Source organism: Hemitrygon akajei, chromosome 27 (assembly GCF_048418815.1).
Source record: "Hemitrygon akajei chromosome 27, sHemAka1.3, whole genome shotgun sequence".
Lineage (NCBI taxonomy): Eukaryota > Metazoa > Chordata > Chondrichthyes > Myliobatiformes > Dasyatidae > Hemitrygon > Hemitrygon akajei.
The window spans coordinates 1909287-1929303 of NC_133150.1; the positions used below are offsets into that span (position 1 = coordinate 1909287).

Sequence of the window (20017 nt, forward strand, 5' to 3'; positions counted from 1 at the left end):
TGAGGGGGTGGGGTTTGTTATGTAATGGACAATTCCTGCTAGGGTCGTTGTTAGTTGTAAAGGCTTCAGTCTTAAGCATTGAGGCTGGTTTATTAATGTTGAAATTATTCAAAGAGCATTTATCTAGCTTGGTGTAAATTGTACTGCTTCCTGGACCCATGAGGCTAGGGTCGTTTCGCTTCTTCGCCTCCTTGCACACAAACCTAGTGAAATACTCAAAGGGAGGAAATCGACCTTTCTGGTCTTCCTTGTACTCTGAGGCAACAGACACCCACCTTTCCTGCAGCCCAAATGGAAGTTTGTCCACGATTTGTCTAATCCCGTATGGAGACTCTAGGTACACTAGACCAGTTGAGTAGCCATCTTCTTTGGCGCCTTGAATCTCCATGAGTAAATCTCCGAGCTCTCTTAACTTAGTGTGGTCCTTGGCTGACACCTTAGGAAAATTTTCCAGACGTCGGTAAAGCGCCGCTTCAATAATTTCGGGGGCCGCATAGCCCTCCCGAAGTCTCTCCCATGCTTTGCTTAAGGCTTGCTTGGGGTTGTTGATGTACACTGAACATATGCGTCTCACCTGTTCGCATGATTCTTTTCTCAGCCATTTCGCCATAAGATCCAACTCTTGGGTTGCTCTGAGCTGGACTCTGTCGATAGCGTTGGTGAATATGGAGTACCATGCACGGTAATTTTCAGGTTTATCGTCAAACTAGTATAGTCCTGAAGTGACGAGATCTCGTTGTGCTAAGTACTGTGCCATGGGTTCAACTGCAAGTGGCATGCGGGCTGTGGGAATATGTTGGCGGGTATATGACTGAGGGCGTACATCTGTTATGGAATTTGCTGTTCTGAATTCGGCCTTTGCCTCTCTTCTCGCCAAATCTGGTAAGTTTGGTGTCGAGAACTATTTGTCATCAGCCCTTTCATTCTTGAATTCATCGCGGAGTTGCGAGGGTAAGTTGTCTTCCTCGGATGGATGTGATGCAATCGGGCCTCTCGGAGACTCCTCATGAAATGGGACGTTATCAGATAAGTATGGAGAGGAAGAACGAATCTTCCAGTCTATTTGAGATTGGACATAGTCGCTTGTGCATACCAATCTGATCTTTTCTGAGGTAGATTTTACGTCAACCAGATCATGCATTTCTTCAGCATCTTCTATTAACTCTGTTTCCACCTTGGCAGCTTCTGCTTCTCGTTGTAGCGTCAGCACTTCTAACTCTGACACTATCCTTGCCCTTTCCAACTGGTTTTCGGCTTCTCTGGCAGCCGCTTCCATTTTCAATTTTGCTTCTCGTTTGGCGTAGAGCGCTCGCACCCTGGCAGATTCTGCTTTAGCTCTTGCATGGGCGGCCTTACTTGATGATGCCCTACTGCCCCTGTCGCTGGATGACAACGACTTGATGCTGGATCGAGTTGTCATTGCAGCACTTGAAACACCTGATAATGCCACCTTTTCACTGTAGTGTTCTCGCTCAGGTGTAAGAGAACGCTGAAGTAAACACCGAGGTAAACCGTCGTCAATGAAAACAGGATCGCAGTAAGATTAACCGTTGACTGTTCACCCTTCCACGTTAACGTATGGTGAAAACTTGATAAAACAATACAAAATTTGTACAGTATTTGTTTCCTTCTTGATATTACATTTACATCATAAATACTTGCAAAAGTAAACTACAACAACTACATTACATTAAAATGCAGCATACAGTCGGAATCTACCTATGCCATTGACTGCTTTAAATACACTTCAACACAAACTATCCGCAACTCTTTAACTAACGAAAACATAAACCTTATCAACCGTCATTACTTTTAACAGAATCAGCGTTAACATTTTAATTCAACATATCGATTATCTCATGAACTTACGGCGTTGCTTCACTATGTTTCTAATGCGTAGAAAGACAACTTTTCTTGCGCTGATCTTGCACATGTGAGCCCCTTCCTTCCCGTTTCTCCAAACCGGTATTTTCCCACAAGACGCGGCGAAACCGGATGTGACGTCATCGCATGCCACGATATATCACAGACAACAAATTTACTTTAAACAATCCTAACTTTAACTAAAAAATGCTAACAAATGAATTACTAAGTGAAAATATTATAAACTAAACAAATGCCATAAAGGCAACACACGGCCAGTCTCTAGCACATTGGTCTTGAGTGTGTTAACTGTCGGTTTGTGTACATTGCCAAGGCACACCTCTCCTATCACCACCCAGCCCAGATCCAGGCGTTGGGCAAAGGGGGCGTCGTGTGGTCCATTGACCTGCTGCCTAACCTTATGCACCTGGAGAACATCTCTTCCTAATAGCAGGACTATTTCTGCTTTTGGATCCAGTTCTGGGATGTGCTTGGCAATGTGGTGGAGATGTGGCTGGTGTAGCACTGCACTTGGCGTCGGGATCTCAGTGCGGTTATTCAAAATTTCATTGCACTCTAAGAGTGGAGGGAGACAGATGACAACTTTACCATCCAGGGACTCGAGCTGGAAGCCTTCTGCCTTCCTTCCATATGTTTCCACGCTGCCTGAGCAAGTTTTAAGGTAGTATGGGAACTGATTACTCTCAATGTTGAACAGGTCAAAGAACTCTGGTCTGACTAGTGAGCAATTGCTCTGGTTGTCCAGAATTACATAGGCTTTGATGGCCTTGTCTTTGGCTTCCTTAGGGTACACCTTAGTGAGGCAGATCTTTGAACAAGAACGGCTTGACTGAGCTTGACCGCAAACTTCTGTACAGCTCGAGCTGACAACAGTTGTCCTGGAGTGAGCCTCTCCCTCCCCGCCTTCCTGTTGTGAAGGTGAAGGAGCTTTGTCGGTTTGTGGTAACGGGCCGGGATGCATGGCCCCATCGTGATTAGTGCTATTACATTCCGGGCACTTCACGGAGATCGTACACTCTCTAGCAAGGTGAGAAGTAGAGGAACAGCATTTAAGACATTTTTTTCTCCTTGAGAAGGGCCATTCTCTCTTCAAGGGGTTTTTTCTTAAATATTCTGCATTTTTTGAGGGGTTGGGGTTTGTTGTGCAATGGACAATTCTTGCTATGGTCATTGTTAGTTGTAAAGACTTCAGTTTTACGCACTGAGACAGGTTTATTGATGTTGAAATTATTCGAAGTGGATTTAACTGGCTTGGTGTAAATTGTACTGCTACCTGGACTCATGAAGCTAGGGTTGTTTCGCTTCTTCGCCTCCTTGCACACATACCTAGTGAAATACTCAAAGGGAGGAAATCGACCTTTCTGGTCTTCCTTGTACTCTGAGGCAACAGACACCCACCTTTCCTGCAGCCCAAATGGAAGTTTGTCCACGATTGGTCTAATCCCATATGAAGTATCTAGTGTTACGTACCCCGTAACTGGGTCACTTACCAGCAAAGATAGAGAGGTCCATTGAAGTCTGATGGTACTAATTTTAACAGTATTTATTAGTAAAGATTCACAAAAATAATATCAATGCAAGCAAGCATACAGATAATATACGTTGTCAATACTAAATCTAAAAGCGCAGGTATAATAATAATCAATAAGAAATAAGCTGTATCGTTGTCTAGGGGATAATGAATTGTCCGATGGAAATATATAGTTCGTTCAGTTCATACAGGCTGCCGCCGTTGGGGACCCTGTGTGGCAATTGTTGGAGAGAGAGAGACGGGTTAAAACTTGCCCATTCTGTTTATGATGTCAATCCTTCGAGAGTCGTTGAGAGTTGAGTTCCCCGTTGTTAGCTAAAAACTGTTTTTCCGTGGCAAAGGTCACCGATTCCGGGCAAATGGAAGCGGACGCACGTGGCCTTCCACCGGCTTTCGCTATTATGGGATCACTAGCGTTTCTTCTGGTGCGTCTGAGGGGCTGTTCCCACAGACCCTCTTTTATCCTGACTCGCAGGGTCGCAGATGTCAATCAGGTTGGGGGTGATGCAATCCCTCCCTCAACCAGCCCACTTTGCCTGAGGGCGTTCATGTAGCATTGTCTCCAATCCACAAATTCGCCTTCCGGAGACAATGGCCATGTCCTGTAGCTTTACATCGCCGGGGGAACGAGACATTCCGCATGTCTCTCTCTCATTTCCTGGGCCCCCTGACCCAACCCAACAGTGATCTTGCGATTCTCACGAAGGAGGGGGCTGCAGGCATAACACTAGGTATGATAGACCAGTTAAATAGCCATCTTCTTTGGCACCTTGAATCTCCATGAGTAAATCTACGAGCTCTCTTAACTTAGTGTGGTCCTTGGCTGACACCTTAGGAAAATTTTCCAGACGTCGAAATAGTGCCGTTTCAATAATTTCAGGGGCTGCATAGCACTCCTGAAGTCTCTCCCATGCTTTGCGTAAGGCTAGCTTGGGGTTGTTAATGTTCACTGAATGTATGCGTCTCACCTGTTCGCATGATTCTTTTCCCAGCCATTTTGTCATAAGATCCAACTCTTGGGTTGCTCTGAGCTGGACTCTGTCGATAGCGTTGGTGAATATGGAGTACCATGCACGGTAATTTGCAGGTTTATCGTCAAACTGATATAGTCCTGAAGTGACGAGATCTCGTCGTGCTAAATACTGTGCCATGGGTTCAACTGCAAGTGGCATGCTGGCTGGGGGAATATGTCGGCGGGTTTATGACTGAGGGTGTACATTTGTTATGGAATTTGCTGTTCTGAATTCAGCCTTTGCCTCTCCTCTCACCAAATCTGGTAAGTTTGGTGTCGAGAAGTATTTGTCATTGGCCCTTTCATTCTTGAATTCGTCGCGGAGTTGCAAGGGTAAATTGTCTTCCTCGGATGGATGTGATGCAATTGGGCCTCTCTGAGACTCCTCGAGAGGTGGGATGTTAACATACAAGTATGGAGAGGAAGAACGAATCTTCAAGTCCATTTGAGATCGGACATAGTCACTTGTGAGTTCCAATCTGGTCCTTACTGAAGTAGATTTTACGTCATCCAGAACATGCATTTCTTCAGCACTTTCTATTATCTCTGCTTCCACCCTGGCAGCTTCTGCTTCTCAGTGTAGCATTAGCACTTTTAACTCTGACTCTATCCTTACCTTTTCCAGCTGGTTTTCGGCTTCTCTGTCAGCCGCTTCCTTTTCTCTGGCAGCCTTTTCCATTTGGTTTTTGGCTTCTCTGGCAGCCGCTTCCTTTTTCAATTTTGCTTCTTGTTCGGCGTACAACGCTTGTACCTTGGCGGCTTCTGCCTTAGCTCTTGTACGGGCAGCCTTACTTGTTGATGCCCTACTGCCTCTGTTGCTGGATGGCAACGACTTGATGCTGGATCGTGATGCCATTGTAGCACTTGAAACACCTGGTAATGCCGCCTTTTCACTGTAGTGTTCTCGCACAGGTGTAAAAGAACTCTGAACTAAACACCAAGCATAAACCAGTCAATGAGGCGGTCCCAGTAAGATTAACCGTTTACTGTTCACTCTTCCACATTAACGTATGGTGAAAACTGTTGATAAAACAATACAAAATATATACAGTATTTGTTTCCTTCTTGACATGACATTTACATCATAAATACTTGCAAAAGTAAAACTACAACAATTATATTACATTAAGGTGCAACATACAGTCAGAATCTACTTAAGCCATCGACTGGCTTTAAATACACTTCAACACAAACTATCCGCAACTCTTTAAATAACAAAAAACATAAATTTTATCAATCATCATTACTTTTAACAGAATCAGCGTTAACATTTTAAATTCAACATATCGATTATCTCATGAACTTACGGCGTTGCTTCACTGATGTTTCTGGTGCGTAGAAAGAAAACTTTTCTCACGCTGATCCTGCACACACATAAGCCCCCTCCTTCCCGTTTCTCCAAACCGGTATCTTCCCACAAGACGCGGCGTAACCGGGTGTGACATCATCGCATGCCGCGATATATCACAGACAACGAATTTACTTTAAACAACCTTAACTTTAACTAGAAAACGATAACAAACGAATTACTAAAGCGAAAATATAATACACTAAACAAATACCTTAAAGGCAACACAGGTCTCTACTTAGAAGTTAATGATAATGGAGAGGTTTCACCTCCCATTTTATGGGATACTCTGAAGGAAGTAAGAAGGAAAATTATAGCAATATCTTCATATAAGAAAAATATAAGGAATAAAACATTAGAGGAATTACAAAATAGGCTGAAGGAACTAGAGAAAAACACAAATTAAATTTGGCACAGGATACATTGGGGAAATTAAAAGAATTAGGAATGAAATAATTAGTTTGGCTATGCAAGAAATCAGGAAAAACGTAATGTTTCTGAAACAGGCATTATGAAAGTAGATCGAAATCTATGAAGATACTGCTGTGGAAACTGGAATAAAAAGATTGCAGAAAATACAATTCATAGAATTAGGGACCCAAGAACGAAAATGATAAAAAATAAGCTAAGTGAAATTCAAGAAGCTTTTGAAGTGTTTTACAAAACTCTATATTCCAAAGTTCCAGGGGGAAGCATAACCCAAATTGACACCTTCTTGAATTCTCCAGAGTTACCCACTTTAAGCGAAGAAAAAAATAGAACGATGACTGCTGACATAACTGAAGTTGAATTAAAAGCTGCAATTAGTAGGCTTAAATTAAGCAAGTCACCAGATCACATGGGTATACGGCAGAGTGGTACAAAGAATTTAAAAATGAGTTAATTCCTGTTTTACTCCCCACACTGAACTGGGCTCTAAAAAAGGCACAAATGCCACCCAGTTGGAAGGAAGCGATAATCTCAGCTATACCGAAAGAAGGCAAAGATAAAATGGAATGCGGGTCATTTAGACCAATATCCGTTCTTAATGTAGATTATAGATTATTTACCTCCATCATGGCTAAACGATTAGAGGAGCTTCTACCCATACTGATACGTAACGATCAGACAGGTTTTATACGACAACGCCAGACACAAGACAATATACGAAGGACACTTCACATTATGGATCATATACAAAAAAATAAAATCGAAGCAATAGTGATAAGCGTGGACACTGAAAAAGCATTTGATTTGGTCAATTGGAATTTTCTTTACAGAGTTATACATAGATTTGGTTTCCAAGACACAATTCTTAAAACTATACAGACACTATATGACAATCCTACTGCTAGGATTAAAATCAATGGATATTTATCAAATATTCTTACCCTAGAAAGGGGCACGAGACAGGATTGTGCATGGTCACCACTACTCTTCATGTTATATCTGGAACCATTAGCTCAATACATCAGACAAAATGAAGATATCAGGGGAATTACTATTAAAGGGACAGAGCATAAATTGGCTTGTTATGCGGATGACATTTTGATCTATCTAGGGCAACCAACATTCTCTTTGCTTTAAATTGATGCAATCCTTTGAACAATATGGTCAGTTATCAGGATACAAGATCAACATAGATAAAACCCAATTACTGTCATATTACTATAGCCCACCAAGAGAAATTGAAAGTAGGTACCCCTGGGCATGGCACACAGTCTTTCAAATATTTGGGCATCATTATGCCAAAGGATTTGGCAAAATTATCAGAATGTAATTATCAGCCTTTATATAAAAAAATTTAAGGAAGATGTGGCAAGATGGAACCTGATTCCTTTTTTCAGTCTCATTTCAAGGATTGAGTCTATTAAAATGAATATGCTGCCCAGACTGTGATATCTCTTTCAGACCCTACCAATAGAGATTAATCAAAATCAATTCAATGAATGGAACAAGATGCTATCAAGGTATATTTGGCAGGGTAAAAGGCCTAGAGTTAGTCTCAAAACTTTGCAATTTGCAAAGGAAAAGGGGGGATGGGGCCTACCTTCTCTTAGAGATTATTATTTTGCAGCACAGTTGATAGCTGTGATATGTTGGTGCAACCCAACATATGACGCTCAATGGAAAAACATTGAGGAGCGGGTACTTCCCATCCCCATACAAGCAATTTTGGCTGATAACAACCTGCAAAAGACTCTTACTAGGAAATGGTTATCACAGGAGAGCCCAACTTTAAATACATGGATGGAAATTACAATGGACATTTACAAAATGGAGAAGGTAACAGCATCTGTTAATCATAAGCTGGAACAATTTGATTCATACTGGGGAAAAATGGTTTAACTACATAATGCCTCATAGGCCTGATTTTATTCTCACAAATCAATGAATCTGTTGTGAAAAAAAATAAAAAAAATATCACTCCCTACTTGTACATAGTTCTTCCCTTTTGCTTTTTTTTTCTTTCCACTCTTTTCTATAAGTGTATACCTCAGATAAATACTTTGTGGAGATTTGTGATATATATGTACAATGTCTGAAACACATCTTATGGAAATGTTTATTTGATGATGAACTTCAATAAAAAATAAATTACAAAAAGAAAGAGGTGACATAGGGTCAGAGAATGTTGAAACTTTGTGGGTGAAGTTAAGAAACTGCAAGGTTTAAAAAAAAATGGGAATTGTATATAGGCCTCCAAATAGTAGCCAAGATGTGGGAGTGGAAAAAGCATGTAATAAGGGTAATGACACAATTGTATTAGGAGACTTCAATATGCAAAGGGTTTGTGAAAATCAGGTTGGTGTTGGATCGCATTAGAAGGAATTTGTTGAAGTCTATGTGATGGCTTTTCAGAGCAGTTTGTGTTTGAGCCTACTCGGGGAAAACATCTTAGATTGGGTGTTGTGTAATAACCCAGATCTTATTAAGGAGCTTGACGTAAAGGAACCCTTAGGAGACTGTGATCATAATATGACTGAATTAATACTGCAATTTGAGAGAGAGAGAGAGAAGCATAAGTCATATCTATCAGTATCACAGTGAAATAAAGGGAATAACAGAGGCATGAGAGAGGAGTTGCCCAGATGGATTAGAGGAGGATACTGGTAGGGATGACGGCAGAGCAGAGTTGGCTAAAGTTTCTGGAAATAGTTCACAAGGCGCAAGATAGGTATGTCCCACAAAGGATGAAGTTTTCAAATGGCAGGGGTAGGCAACCATGGCTGCCAAGGGAAGTTAAGGACTGCATAAAAGCCAAGTCAAGGGCATATAAGGTAGCAAAAGTAATTGGCAAGATGGATGATTGGGAAGCTCTTAAAATCCAAAAAAAGGCAACTAAAAATCTGTAAGAAGGGAAAAGATGAAATATGAAGGTAGACGAACCAATAATATACAGAACTCGGTCAGACCTCTCAGTCCTTAACTGAGCCTTATCAGAATGTGTAGATCCCTGTGGGTTTATAGGTGCTTCACAACGCTGATTACAAGCATCTGGGACTGCATCTTTTTCTTTCTGCTTCTTCAGGCTGGAACAATTAGCCATAATGTGATCAGTTCTCTTACAATAGGGACAAGTAAGACCAGAATATTTTTCCTTCACTTGCTTTCCTTCATCCTTATCTTTGTCACTACACCTAGATTTAATTTCTGGTTTACCCTGACTGTCCATGCTACTGTTTTGGAAGGTCTTACTCGGCATAAACTTAACCTTATGGGTTAAAGCAAACTCATCTGCTAATCTAGCAGACTCCTGCAAAGTTGCAGCATCCTTTTCATCTAAATATGCCTTTATGTCATTAGGGCGGCGTCTCTTAAATTCTTCAATTAAAACCAACTCTCTCAAGCTGTTAAAATCATCATTCACATTTTTAGATGTGCACCAGTGGTCAAAACTCATAAGCAAATTCCACATAAGTCTGGTTCACAGATTTCTAAAACTTTGCCTATAGGCTTCTGGAACCAATTCATAGGCTTTAAGTACAGCCCATTTCACGATCTCATAATCAGCTGCATCTTCAATTGATAGGTCAGGATAAGCCTGTTGAGCCTTACCCTTAATTACACTCTGTAACAAGAGAGGCCAGCCTTCTTTTGGCCACCCTAGACTCTGAGCCACTTTCTCAAAATGCTGGAAGTACTTATCAACCTCAGCCTCATCAAATGAGGGACCAGTTTAACTTCCTGGCTGGCAACAAACGGTACAACCAGTTCTCTAGAGCCAGAAGTTTGCCTCTCAAGCTTTAACTTCTCCATCTCTATCTCAAACTGCCTTTGTTTGTCTCTCTCTTTTCCCAGCCTCTAATTTAAATCTCTCTAACTTCATTTGTTCTAGTGGTAACTGGGCCTCCAGTTTAACTTCAGGAAACGTCTCTAACATCTCCTCATCAAACTCCTGCTTGTCTATGTAGTGCTCAGCTATTATCCTCTGAATCTGTACCTTTCTCATAGACCATTTTACCTCAGTAAGTTTCAACTCTTTAGTAATTGCGAACAATTCATCCATTTTGGCTTTCTCCAATGCCTCAGGGGTTGGTAAAACCAGAAATGCATCAATATCCAATGCTGCTGATTTCCACACACAAGTAAATCAAAAGAGAAGTAACCAATGAGATCAATAATCAATAAGCTCCAATTTTTGTTCATTTCAAGGACGAGCCCCCAGTTTGTTGCAAACTGTAATGTTTTAGAAATGAAGCAGCAGCAATAGATTACACATGGAGTCTGGTTTTGCTGTTAAAACTACTATCTTTGTTAGTAACTACTTATAGTAACTTAAACCAAGATAAACAGAAGTTAACAGTGTGTGTGTGTATATATATAGATAGGTAGATAGAAATAAATAAATAAATATAGCTCCCAAACTATATTGAGCTTGTGGGTGGGGGGTGGTGGGAAACAAAGCTCAGAGTCTTGAGATGGTAAAATAGGAAAGTTCAGTAATCCTTGAAATAAATGATGGGAGAGAGGTATTTGTAATCCAGGTTATAACGGAGAGAAAAGGTAAGTACGAAGTATTCCACTGGTTCCATGCTAGAAACAAGATAACAGTCGCCATAGATTTTGTCTGTCGTATTGTTCTAAATCCACATATGAATTATCACCGAAAGTGACCTGTCACAAGGATATTGTCTTCTAGTGGTTACGAAACCAAATACCCAGGCAAGGGCTACACAAGCGGTCCCACAATATCCCAAAATCCACTCCTGTGGATTATACGAAGTGACAGACACCCATACTGGAGCAAACTTGCCCCGGCAGTTCATAGTTCCAAGTCTTGCGAAGGCTGTGAGTGTAGCTGTTCTCTCTCCCGCTCTCTCTCTCTCTCCCTCTCCCTCCCTCCCCCTCCCTCCCTCCCCCCTCCCCTCTCCCTCCCTCCCCCCCTCCCCCTCCCCTCTCTCTCTCCCCTCTATATTTTAATCTGCACAGTTCGCAACAGCTTGTGACTGATATCGTAAACCCGCCTTACTTAGGCACTCTTAAAGTAACAGTCCACAGTAAACAAAACCTGCGGGTTCATAACATGTCTAAATAAGAAGGTTTAAACATCAGAGGTGCAGAGGGACTTAGGAGTCCTCATGTAAGACTCACAGAAGGTTAATTTACAGGTTGTGTGGTAAAGAATGCAAATACAATGTTGACATTTATTTCAAGGGGAATAGAATATAAAAGCAAGGAGATAATGCTGAGCCCCATGATATTGTCATTTAAAGTAAAATTGGATAGATATATGGACAAGAAAGGAATGGAGGGTTATGGGCTGAGTGCAGGTCGGTGGGACTAGGTGAGAGTAAGCATTTGGCATGGACTAGAGGGGCCGAGATGGCCTGTTTCTGTGCTGTAATTGTTATATGGTTATATAAGATGCAGGTCAGGCCATACTTACAGTATTGTCATTAGTTTTGAGCGCCATATCTCAGAAAGGATGTGTTGTCATTGGAGAGAATTCAGAGGAAGTTCGTGAGGATGACTCAATGAAGGGGTTAACATATAAGGAGCATTTGGCAGCTTTGAGCTTGAACTCACTGGTACTTAGAAGAGTGCGTGGGGATCTCATTGAAACCTACTGAATGTTGAAAGGCCTAAACAGGGTGGATGTACAGAGGATGTTTCAAATGGTTGGGGTATCCAGAACTAGAGGGCACAGCCTCAAAATTAGGGGGGGCAATCTTTTAGATCAGAGGTAAGGAGGACTTTTTTTTAAGCCAGAGAGCAGTAAATCTATGGACTGATCTGCCACAGACTGCAGTTGTGGCCAAGTCCATGCATACTGTTCGGGAGGCATTATTAACATAGCGAGCGTGGAGTTGGTATCCAGGAGCGATGCTAGACTTAGAACTGGCAGTCCTTTCTTTTTACAATATTTTTATTCAGAAGAAAAAAACAAGATTCACAGAGTACAACACATAGATACATCTCAACATAAATTGTGTACATTCATATATTGTAATAAAATTGATCAAAATGTTATAGCAAATCACATAAAGGTATACCACTCTAATCAAAAATTTAAAGATAGGTCATACTTCATAAAAGAAATTTTTTATATAAAAAAATTCAACCCCCTACCAACTACCAAAGTCCTAAGAATCATGAAACGAGGCTACTCACACCGGAGCCAACCAACAAACTGGCAGCTTCTTGTTGTGGTCATGGGGTTTTTACTCTGCATTTGCTGATGGAAAGCAGGTGTTTGTAGTTAGTGGAACCTGGGAATGATTGGAAACTAAACGAGGTGATTGAGGCCCAATACCTGAGGTAAATAGCAAGGTGGGTGATTGCCAGAAGGGACCATGACAACTGTATATTTAAGGCGGAAGTTGATCATTTCCTGCTCGGTCATGGCATCAAAAGATATGGTGATAAGGTGGGGTTGAGTGGTGTCTTGATGAGCTGAATGGTCTAATTCTGCTCCTATGTGTTATATTCTTATAGTCTTATGGAGCTGTTTCTCCATCGTGCTTTTTTTCCCAGAAACTACTTTGACTTCTGTGACCACTTTCCTTTTTCTACCTATGTCATTGGTCCCAATTTGTACCATGACTTTCAGCTGTTCACCCTTCCCCTTTAGAATGCTGTGGACCTGATCCAAGATATCCCTGATCCTGGCACCTGGGAGGCAACATACTATTTGGATAGCTCTTTCATGTCTGCAGAATCTGCTGTCTGCTCCTCTAATTTTGGAATGCCCGATCACTACTGCATTCTTCTTCTCCCCTTTCCCTTCTGAGCCACAGAAACTGCCTCAGTTACTGAGGCTTCCCCCTTGTAGATGCTCCTCCCAACAGTATCCAAAGCAGTATACTTATTATTGAGGGGAACAGCAACAGGAGTACTCTGCATTGGCTGCCTGTCCCTTTAACCCTGTCCTGACAGTCACCCAGGTACTTGCGTCCTGTAGCTTAGGGGTGACTACCTCCCTGGAGAACAAGTCTATCACCTCCTCATTTTTCTGTATGAGCTGATAATATATAATCTCTGCCAGCATTCACTCATACATTCAGTCCAACACAATGGTGCAATTACAAAGAAAGCAGACCAGTGGCTATAGTTCATTAGGAGTTCAGGAGATTTGGTACGTCACCAAAGACTCCAGCAAATTACTACAGATATACTGTGGATAGCATTCTGACTGGTTGGATGACTGGTATGGAGGGACCACTGTATCGGATTGGAAAAAGCAGCAGAGGATTGCGTACTGAGCCAGCTCTATCATGGGTACTAGATTCCCCAGCAACACTTTCAAAAGGTGGCATCCATCATTATGGACCCCCATCACCCAGGGCATGCCCTCTTCTCATTGCTACCATCAAGGAGGAGATACAGGTGTGTGAAGACATACACTCAATGTTTCTGTAACAGCTTATTTCCCTCTGCCATTAAATTTCTAAATGGACAATGAACCAACCCATGAACACTACCTCTCTGCTGTGCTATATTGCACTGCTGCTGCAAAGCAACAAGTTTCACGCCATGTAAGACCATAAGATATAGGAGCAGAATCAGGCTATTTGGTGTGTCAAGTCTGCTCCGCCATTCAATGATGGCTGATTGTTTTTTTCCCCTCAGCCCCGCTCCCCGGCCTTCTCCTTATAACACTAAACACTAGAATACTACAGCACAGTACGGGCCCTTCGGCCCTCGATGTTGTACCGACACATATATTCCCTAAAAAGAGTACTAAACCCACACTACCCTGTAGCCCTCTATTTTTCTTTCATCCATGTGCCTGTCCAAGAGGCTCTTAAATACCCCTAATGTTTTAGCCTCCACCACCATCCCTGGCAAGTCATTCCAGGCACCCACAACCCTCTGTGTAAAAAAAAAAACAACAACTGCTTACCCCTGATGTCTCCCCTAAACTTCCCAACCTTTGATGCTGTGTCCAATCAAGAACCTATCAAGCTCTTCCTTAAATACACTTAATGACCTGGCCTCCACAGCTACCTGTGGTAATAAATTCCACAAATTCACCACCCTCTGGCTAAAGAAATTTCTGTTTTGAGTAGATGCCCCTCTATCCTGAGGCTGTGCCCTCTTGTCCTAGACTCCCCCACCATGGGAAGCATCCTTTCCACATCTACTCTGTCTAGGCCTTTCAACATTTGAAAGGTTTCAATGAGATCCCCCTTCATCCTTCTAAATTCCAGTGAGTACAGATCCAGAGCTATCAAACATTCCCTGTATGATAACCCTTTCATTCCTGGAGTCATCCTTGTGAACATCTCCAATGCCAGCACATCTTTTCTTAGATGAGGAGCCCAAAACTGTTCACAATACACAAAGTGAGGCCTCACCAGTGCCTTATAAAGCCTCAGCATCACATCCTTGCTCTTGTATTCTGGACTTCTTGAAATGAATGCTAACATTGCATTTGACTTCTTTGCCACCAACTCTAACTGTAAGTTAACCTTCAGGTTGTTCTGCACAAGGATCCCAAGTGCCTTTACATCTCAGGGTTTTGGATTTTCTCTGTGTTTAGAAAATAGTCTGCACATTTATTTCTACAACGAAAGCATATGACCATGCATTTCCTACATTGTATTTCATTTGCCACTATATTGCCTGTTCTCCTTGTCTAAGTCCTTCTGTAGCCTACCTGTTTCCTCAACACTACCTGCCCCTCCACCAATCTTCATATCATCTTCAAACTTGGCAACAAAGCCATCATCCAAATAATTGATGTACAGTATAAAAATAAGCAGTGGCAACTCTGACCCCTGCGGATCACCACTAGTCACTGGCAGACAACCAGAGAAGGGTTCTTTTATTCCCACTTGCCTCCTACCAATCAGCCAATTCACTAACCATGTCAGTAACTTTCCTGTAATACCATGGGCTCATAACTTGGTAGCAGCCTCATGTATGGCACCTTGTCAAAGCCCTTCTGAAAGTCCAAATATACAACATCCACTGCATCCCCTTTATATATCCTACATGTAATCTCCTCAAATAATTCCAACAGGTTTGTCAGGCAAGATTTTCCCATAAGGGAACCATGCTGACCTTGTCCTCTTGTCCTATGTCACCAAGTACTCCATAACCTCATCCTTAATGATAGATTCCAACATTTTCCCAGCCAATGAGATAAGGCTAAGTGGTCAATAATTTTGTTCCTGCTGCCTTCCTCCTTTGAAATGTGGAGCGACATTTGCAATTTTCCAGTCCACTGCTATCACGCCAGAGTCCAATGATTTTTGAAAGACCGTTACTAATGCCTCCACAATCTCTACCACTTCCTCTTTCAGAACCCTAGGGTGCAGTTCAGCTGCTCTGGGTTACTTAGGCCTTAGGTCTTCCAGTTTTTTGAGCACCTTCATATATCAGTGGTATTGAATCTGATTCTCATTCTGATTCTGATATGGAGAATTTTTGTATTCATAGAGGATGCTGCATTGCCAATCGCGAGGAAACGGACAATGGCCAGCACAGGCATTGAACAGGAAGAGGAAATGGACGAAATTAGCGTTGGGTATGATGTGTGAGCAGCAATTTTATTGAGCTTTTATACTGTAGGTTTTATAAATGATGGTAGAATATACACATGCATAGTACTGCACTTGTCAACGTGGAGCAGAGAGCGAGTTCGCAAATTTAGTGGGACCAAATTCTGTTGGGAATCGCGAGGGTGATGCACCGTGGGAAGGATGTGGGACAGGTGACAGAAGGAATGCCAGGGGTGGGGTGGTATGAATGTCGACATGCTCAGCCCTGGGATACCAGGCAACATCATTTTATTCCAAATAATCGATTTATTGATCATTACAGAATGTTTCTCTGGTACTTCTCGCTCCCTCCCTTCTCCTTTCCCCTTTTCACAACCATGATTCTCCTCTCCCTGCCCCCTTCCCATTCTTCAAGATCAGATTCAGATTCAGTTTATTGTCATTTAGAAACCACAAATGCAATGCAGTTAAAATATGAGACAACATTCCTCCAGAATGATATCACAAAAACATATGACAAAACAGACTACACCAGAAAATCCACATAACGTTTGGCAATCCCCAGTCCTGAGTCTGGAGAGGCTGCTGCGTATTAATATCGCGCTACCGTCTTAATTTCAGAATCACGTTTACTCACATATGTCATTAATTTTTTTTGTGGCAGCAATACAGTGCAATACATAACATTACTCCAGTACTGTGCAAAGTGCCGTGCTGGGAAACTAGCACAAACCAGGGCCTTCACCACTATTGCGCTCTGCTCTACTAAGAAACTGACATAGGGATCCCATAGAGATGATGAAGTTAGTGATCATTCCACAAGAGATTCTGCAGATGCTGAAAATCAAGAGCAACACACAGAAAATGTGGGAGGAACTCAGCAGGTCAGGCAGCATCTGTGGAAAGAAATAGTCAATGTTTCGCATGGAGATCCTTCATCAGACTGGAAAGGACCAGGAAGAAGCTAGAATTAGAAGATGGGAGGAGAGGGGAAGGAGTACAAGCTGGCATGTGATAGGTGAGACCAGGTGAGGGGAAAAATCAGTGGGTGGGTGGGAAGGATGGAGGGGGCAATAAATTAAGATCCTGTGAGGCGGTAGGTGATGGGCAGGTGAGAAGAGAAGGGTTGGGGGGGGGGGAGCCACAACAGTCAATGGATGAATAGGAGGGGTGGTAGAGAAGGATCGTGTTGTCATATGACTATGTGAAGCGAGCCAAGGAGTCCATGTGCAGAGGTTGCCTGTGAGGGATGGTGTGAAATGTACTGCTGCTCAATGCTAAGTTGCAGGACCCAGGGGTTCATTCTGAATGGTACACTGAGGGGGACTCTCCATGGCTGCTCCAGGTTGTTACAGTCCTGACGAAGGGTCTTGGCCCGAAACGTTGACTGCTGAGTTCCTCCAGCATGTTGTGCGTTTTGACCCCAGCATCTGCAGCGTATTTTGTGTTTATGTTGTTACAGGCTGCCTAAATCTTAAGACCTCTCTTATCACTTCCTGTTATATGTGTTGGAACCTGCTGTCCCCCTATCTCTTTTCTCAGCTGCAGAGTTCTCACTGAGCTTCTATACATGGAAAAATAAGAACATAAGACATGGGTGCAGAATTAAGCCACTCCGCCAATACATCATGGCTGATTTGTTTACAACTTTCTGCAACTTTTTTCAACCCCGTGCAATGGCTCATCCATGTCAGACAGTGATGTAACCTGCTAGAATGCTCTCCATAGGAAATCTGTAGAAATAGCTGTTCTTAACTGTGATGTTGTGACATTTCAAGATTCTGCACCTCCTGCTCAATAGGAGCTCCGAGAAGATGGCATGACCCAAATAGTGGGGTTCATTGAATGAAATTTGAATTGGCACACTATTAGTCTAGACAGTCATAGGTGTACATAGAGTAGACCAGGGGACTGAGCACGCTGGGGAGCTTCACCAGTATTGAAGTTCAGGGTAGAAGAAATATTATAACCAATACAAATCGACCGAGGTGTGCTCATCAGAAGTCTGGAAGTCAGTTACAGATGGTGTCCCTAAGGCCAAGATCCAGGAGTTTGGAGATGAGCTTATGATGTATTACTGTGTTGAAGACTGATCTATAATCAATGAATAACATCCTGAAATATGTACACTTAATGATTTAGAACTGATTGTAGTTTAAGGTGGCATCCTCCTTAAACTGAATCGTGGGGGCTGTGGGGATGAGTAGGTTCTAGATCGTCCAGTAGCCTGGTTTCATTATGGTCAATGAGAGACTGGTCACTGAAACAGGACATTTGACTTTCTCAGTGGCAGGAATAATGAGGTTTCCTTGATGCACTTGGAGACAGTAAACAAGAATAGAAATGTTAACAGAATGTTAACACATTCAACAACATATGCAGGTGATAATCAACCTGATTCTGATTCTGTGTTGCCTGACCATTCTCATCATGCTGCACAAAACTGTGGAATTCTGCCCCCTTAGCCACTCAATCTCAACTGTATTTAGTTAGTTAGTTAGTTAGAGATGCAGTGTGGAATAGGTCCTTCCGGTCCTTCCAACCCTTTAAGCTGCACTGCCCTGCAAACCCTGACAACCCAATTTAACCCTAACCTAATTTACAATGACCAATTAAACTACTAACTGGTATGACCTTGGACTGTGGGAGGAAACTGGAGCACCCAGAGAAAACCCATGCATTCCATGGGGAGTTTGTACAACGACTCCTTACAGAGGATGCTGGGATTGAACGCCGAACTCCAACACCCTTGAGCTGCAATAGCATTGCGCTAATCACTACTCTTCTGTGGCACCCAAAGAGAAGTCTTGTTTACTTACTCATATATATATGTAATATATGTGTGTGTGTGTGTGTGTGTGTGTGTGTGTATATATATGTATATGTATGTATGTACATAGATACAGCACAGAATGGGTCTTTCCAGCTCAGCAACCCACCTATTTAACACTAGACATGGGACAATTTTTAATCACTAATTAACCTACTAACCATTACATCTTTGGACTGTGGGAGAAAACTGGAGCACCTGGAGGAAACCCATGTGTTCCACGGACAGGATGTATAGACTCCTTACAATTGAGCTCCAAACTTTGAACTTCCAAGTTGTAATAGTGTTGCTTAACAGTTATGCTACCCTAGTGTAAATTGTTGCCAAGGTCTGCAGAATGTTGCCCCAGCCTTTAAATTAAATTCCTAACCTGTTTTTGAGCAGGTTCTTCACCCAGGCTGGCTCATTGAAGCAGTTTGGAGATAGATTTCTAATTTTTAAGAATTAGCTTTCCAGTCCTTTCTAGGGTTATGCATGGTTTTGAGGAGCCCATTATTAATTTGAAAAAGTCAGACTGCTTTCTGTAGCTTCAACTAAGGAAAGTAGTAGGACCAGGAATTATGCGTCTGCTATTTGTCAAGATCATGGCTAGCTTAGTGCCATTTTTCAGAACCATCAGCATATCTTATGATCCAATAAATGCTCACAGGAACTCAAGCAAATAGGGCAAGAGTAGGCCTCCAGGCATCTCAGGCTTTTCCTGACTGACAATATCATCAAGGCTGATCTGTGATGGACTCAACTGCTCTTTTGTGCCAGTTCCTTACAATCCTTAATTCCTTGATATTCCATATATTTATCTAACTCCACCTTAAATATTCAGTGGATTCCACTTAATTGGGCCAACAATTAATCAAGCAGCTGCTTGTTTGGAACAACCCCTAAAGAAGAAAAACTAATTGAGAAAATAGCCACGATTTGCATTATTTATTTGGATACTGTACTGCTTAATTGGGGCAGGAAAATGTTGCCAAACATTTTCTGTTTAGCTTCAGTTGCATGCACTTGCATCGCTATTAGACAACACTGTGTTTCGAGCAAAGGTTTTTAAATAGAGTCAGTTGCATGTTTTTCTATTCAAAAAGCAGCGGTAATTGGTAAGAAATAAGCAATAAGATGATTCAGAACTGTTTTACTCACTGCGGTTTCAAGCATTCAGGTTTGCAGATGCCAGAAACAGCTGGATGGGAAATGAAATGATTTCACTACTTCAACAAGTTAAGAACTATGAAGAATTTGAAGGTATCGACAATCATCTTGAATGTTAAAATGAAAATGAAGATTTGGAGGATGCATTTTATGAAGACTACCCATTATCTACCCTAGGGGTCTGTGCTGATTTTGTTCATTTATAGTCAAAATAATGCAATGCGGATGAATTCCACAATCGTGGTAGGTCTTACACAGTGAGCAGTAAGACGCTGAACAGTATGGTAGTATAGAAGAATTTAGAAAAACAGACTCATAATTCTTTGAATATAGT

The 20017-nt window shown here is 42.0% G+C and overlaps 1 protein-coding gene across 1 annotated transcript in view; it reads left to right on the plus strand.

The window, feature by feature from the left end:
- The window catches only part of LOC140717083 (synaptonemal complex protein 3-like), a 209000-nt gene that overhangs the window by 36020 nt on the left and 152963 nt on the right, over positions 1-20017 (plus strand). Inside the window, exon 3 of the mRNA XM_073030264.1 lies at positions 15643-15730. Within this exon, the coding sequence (XP_072886365.1) occupies positions 15643-15730 (88 nt within the window). The remainder of the gene's footprint in view (positions 1-15642; positions 15731-20017) is intronic.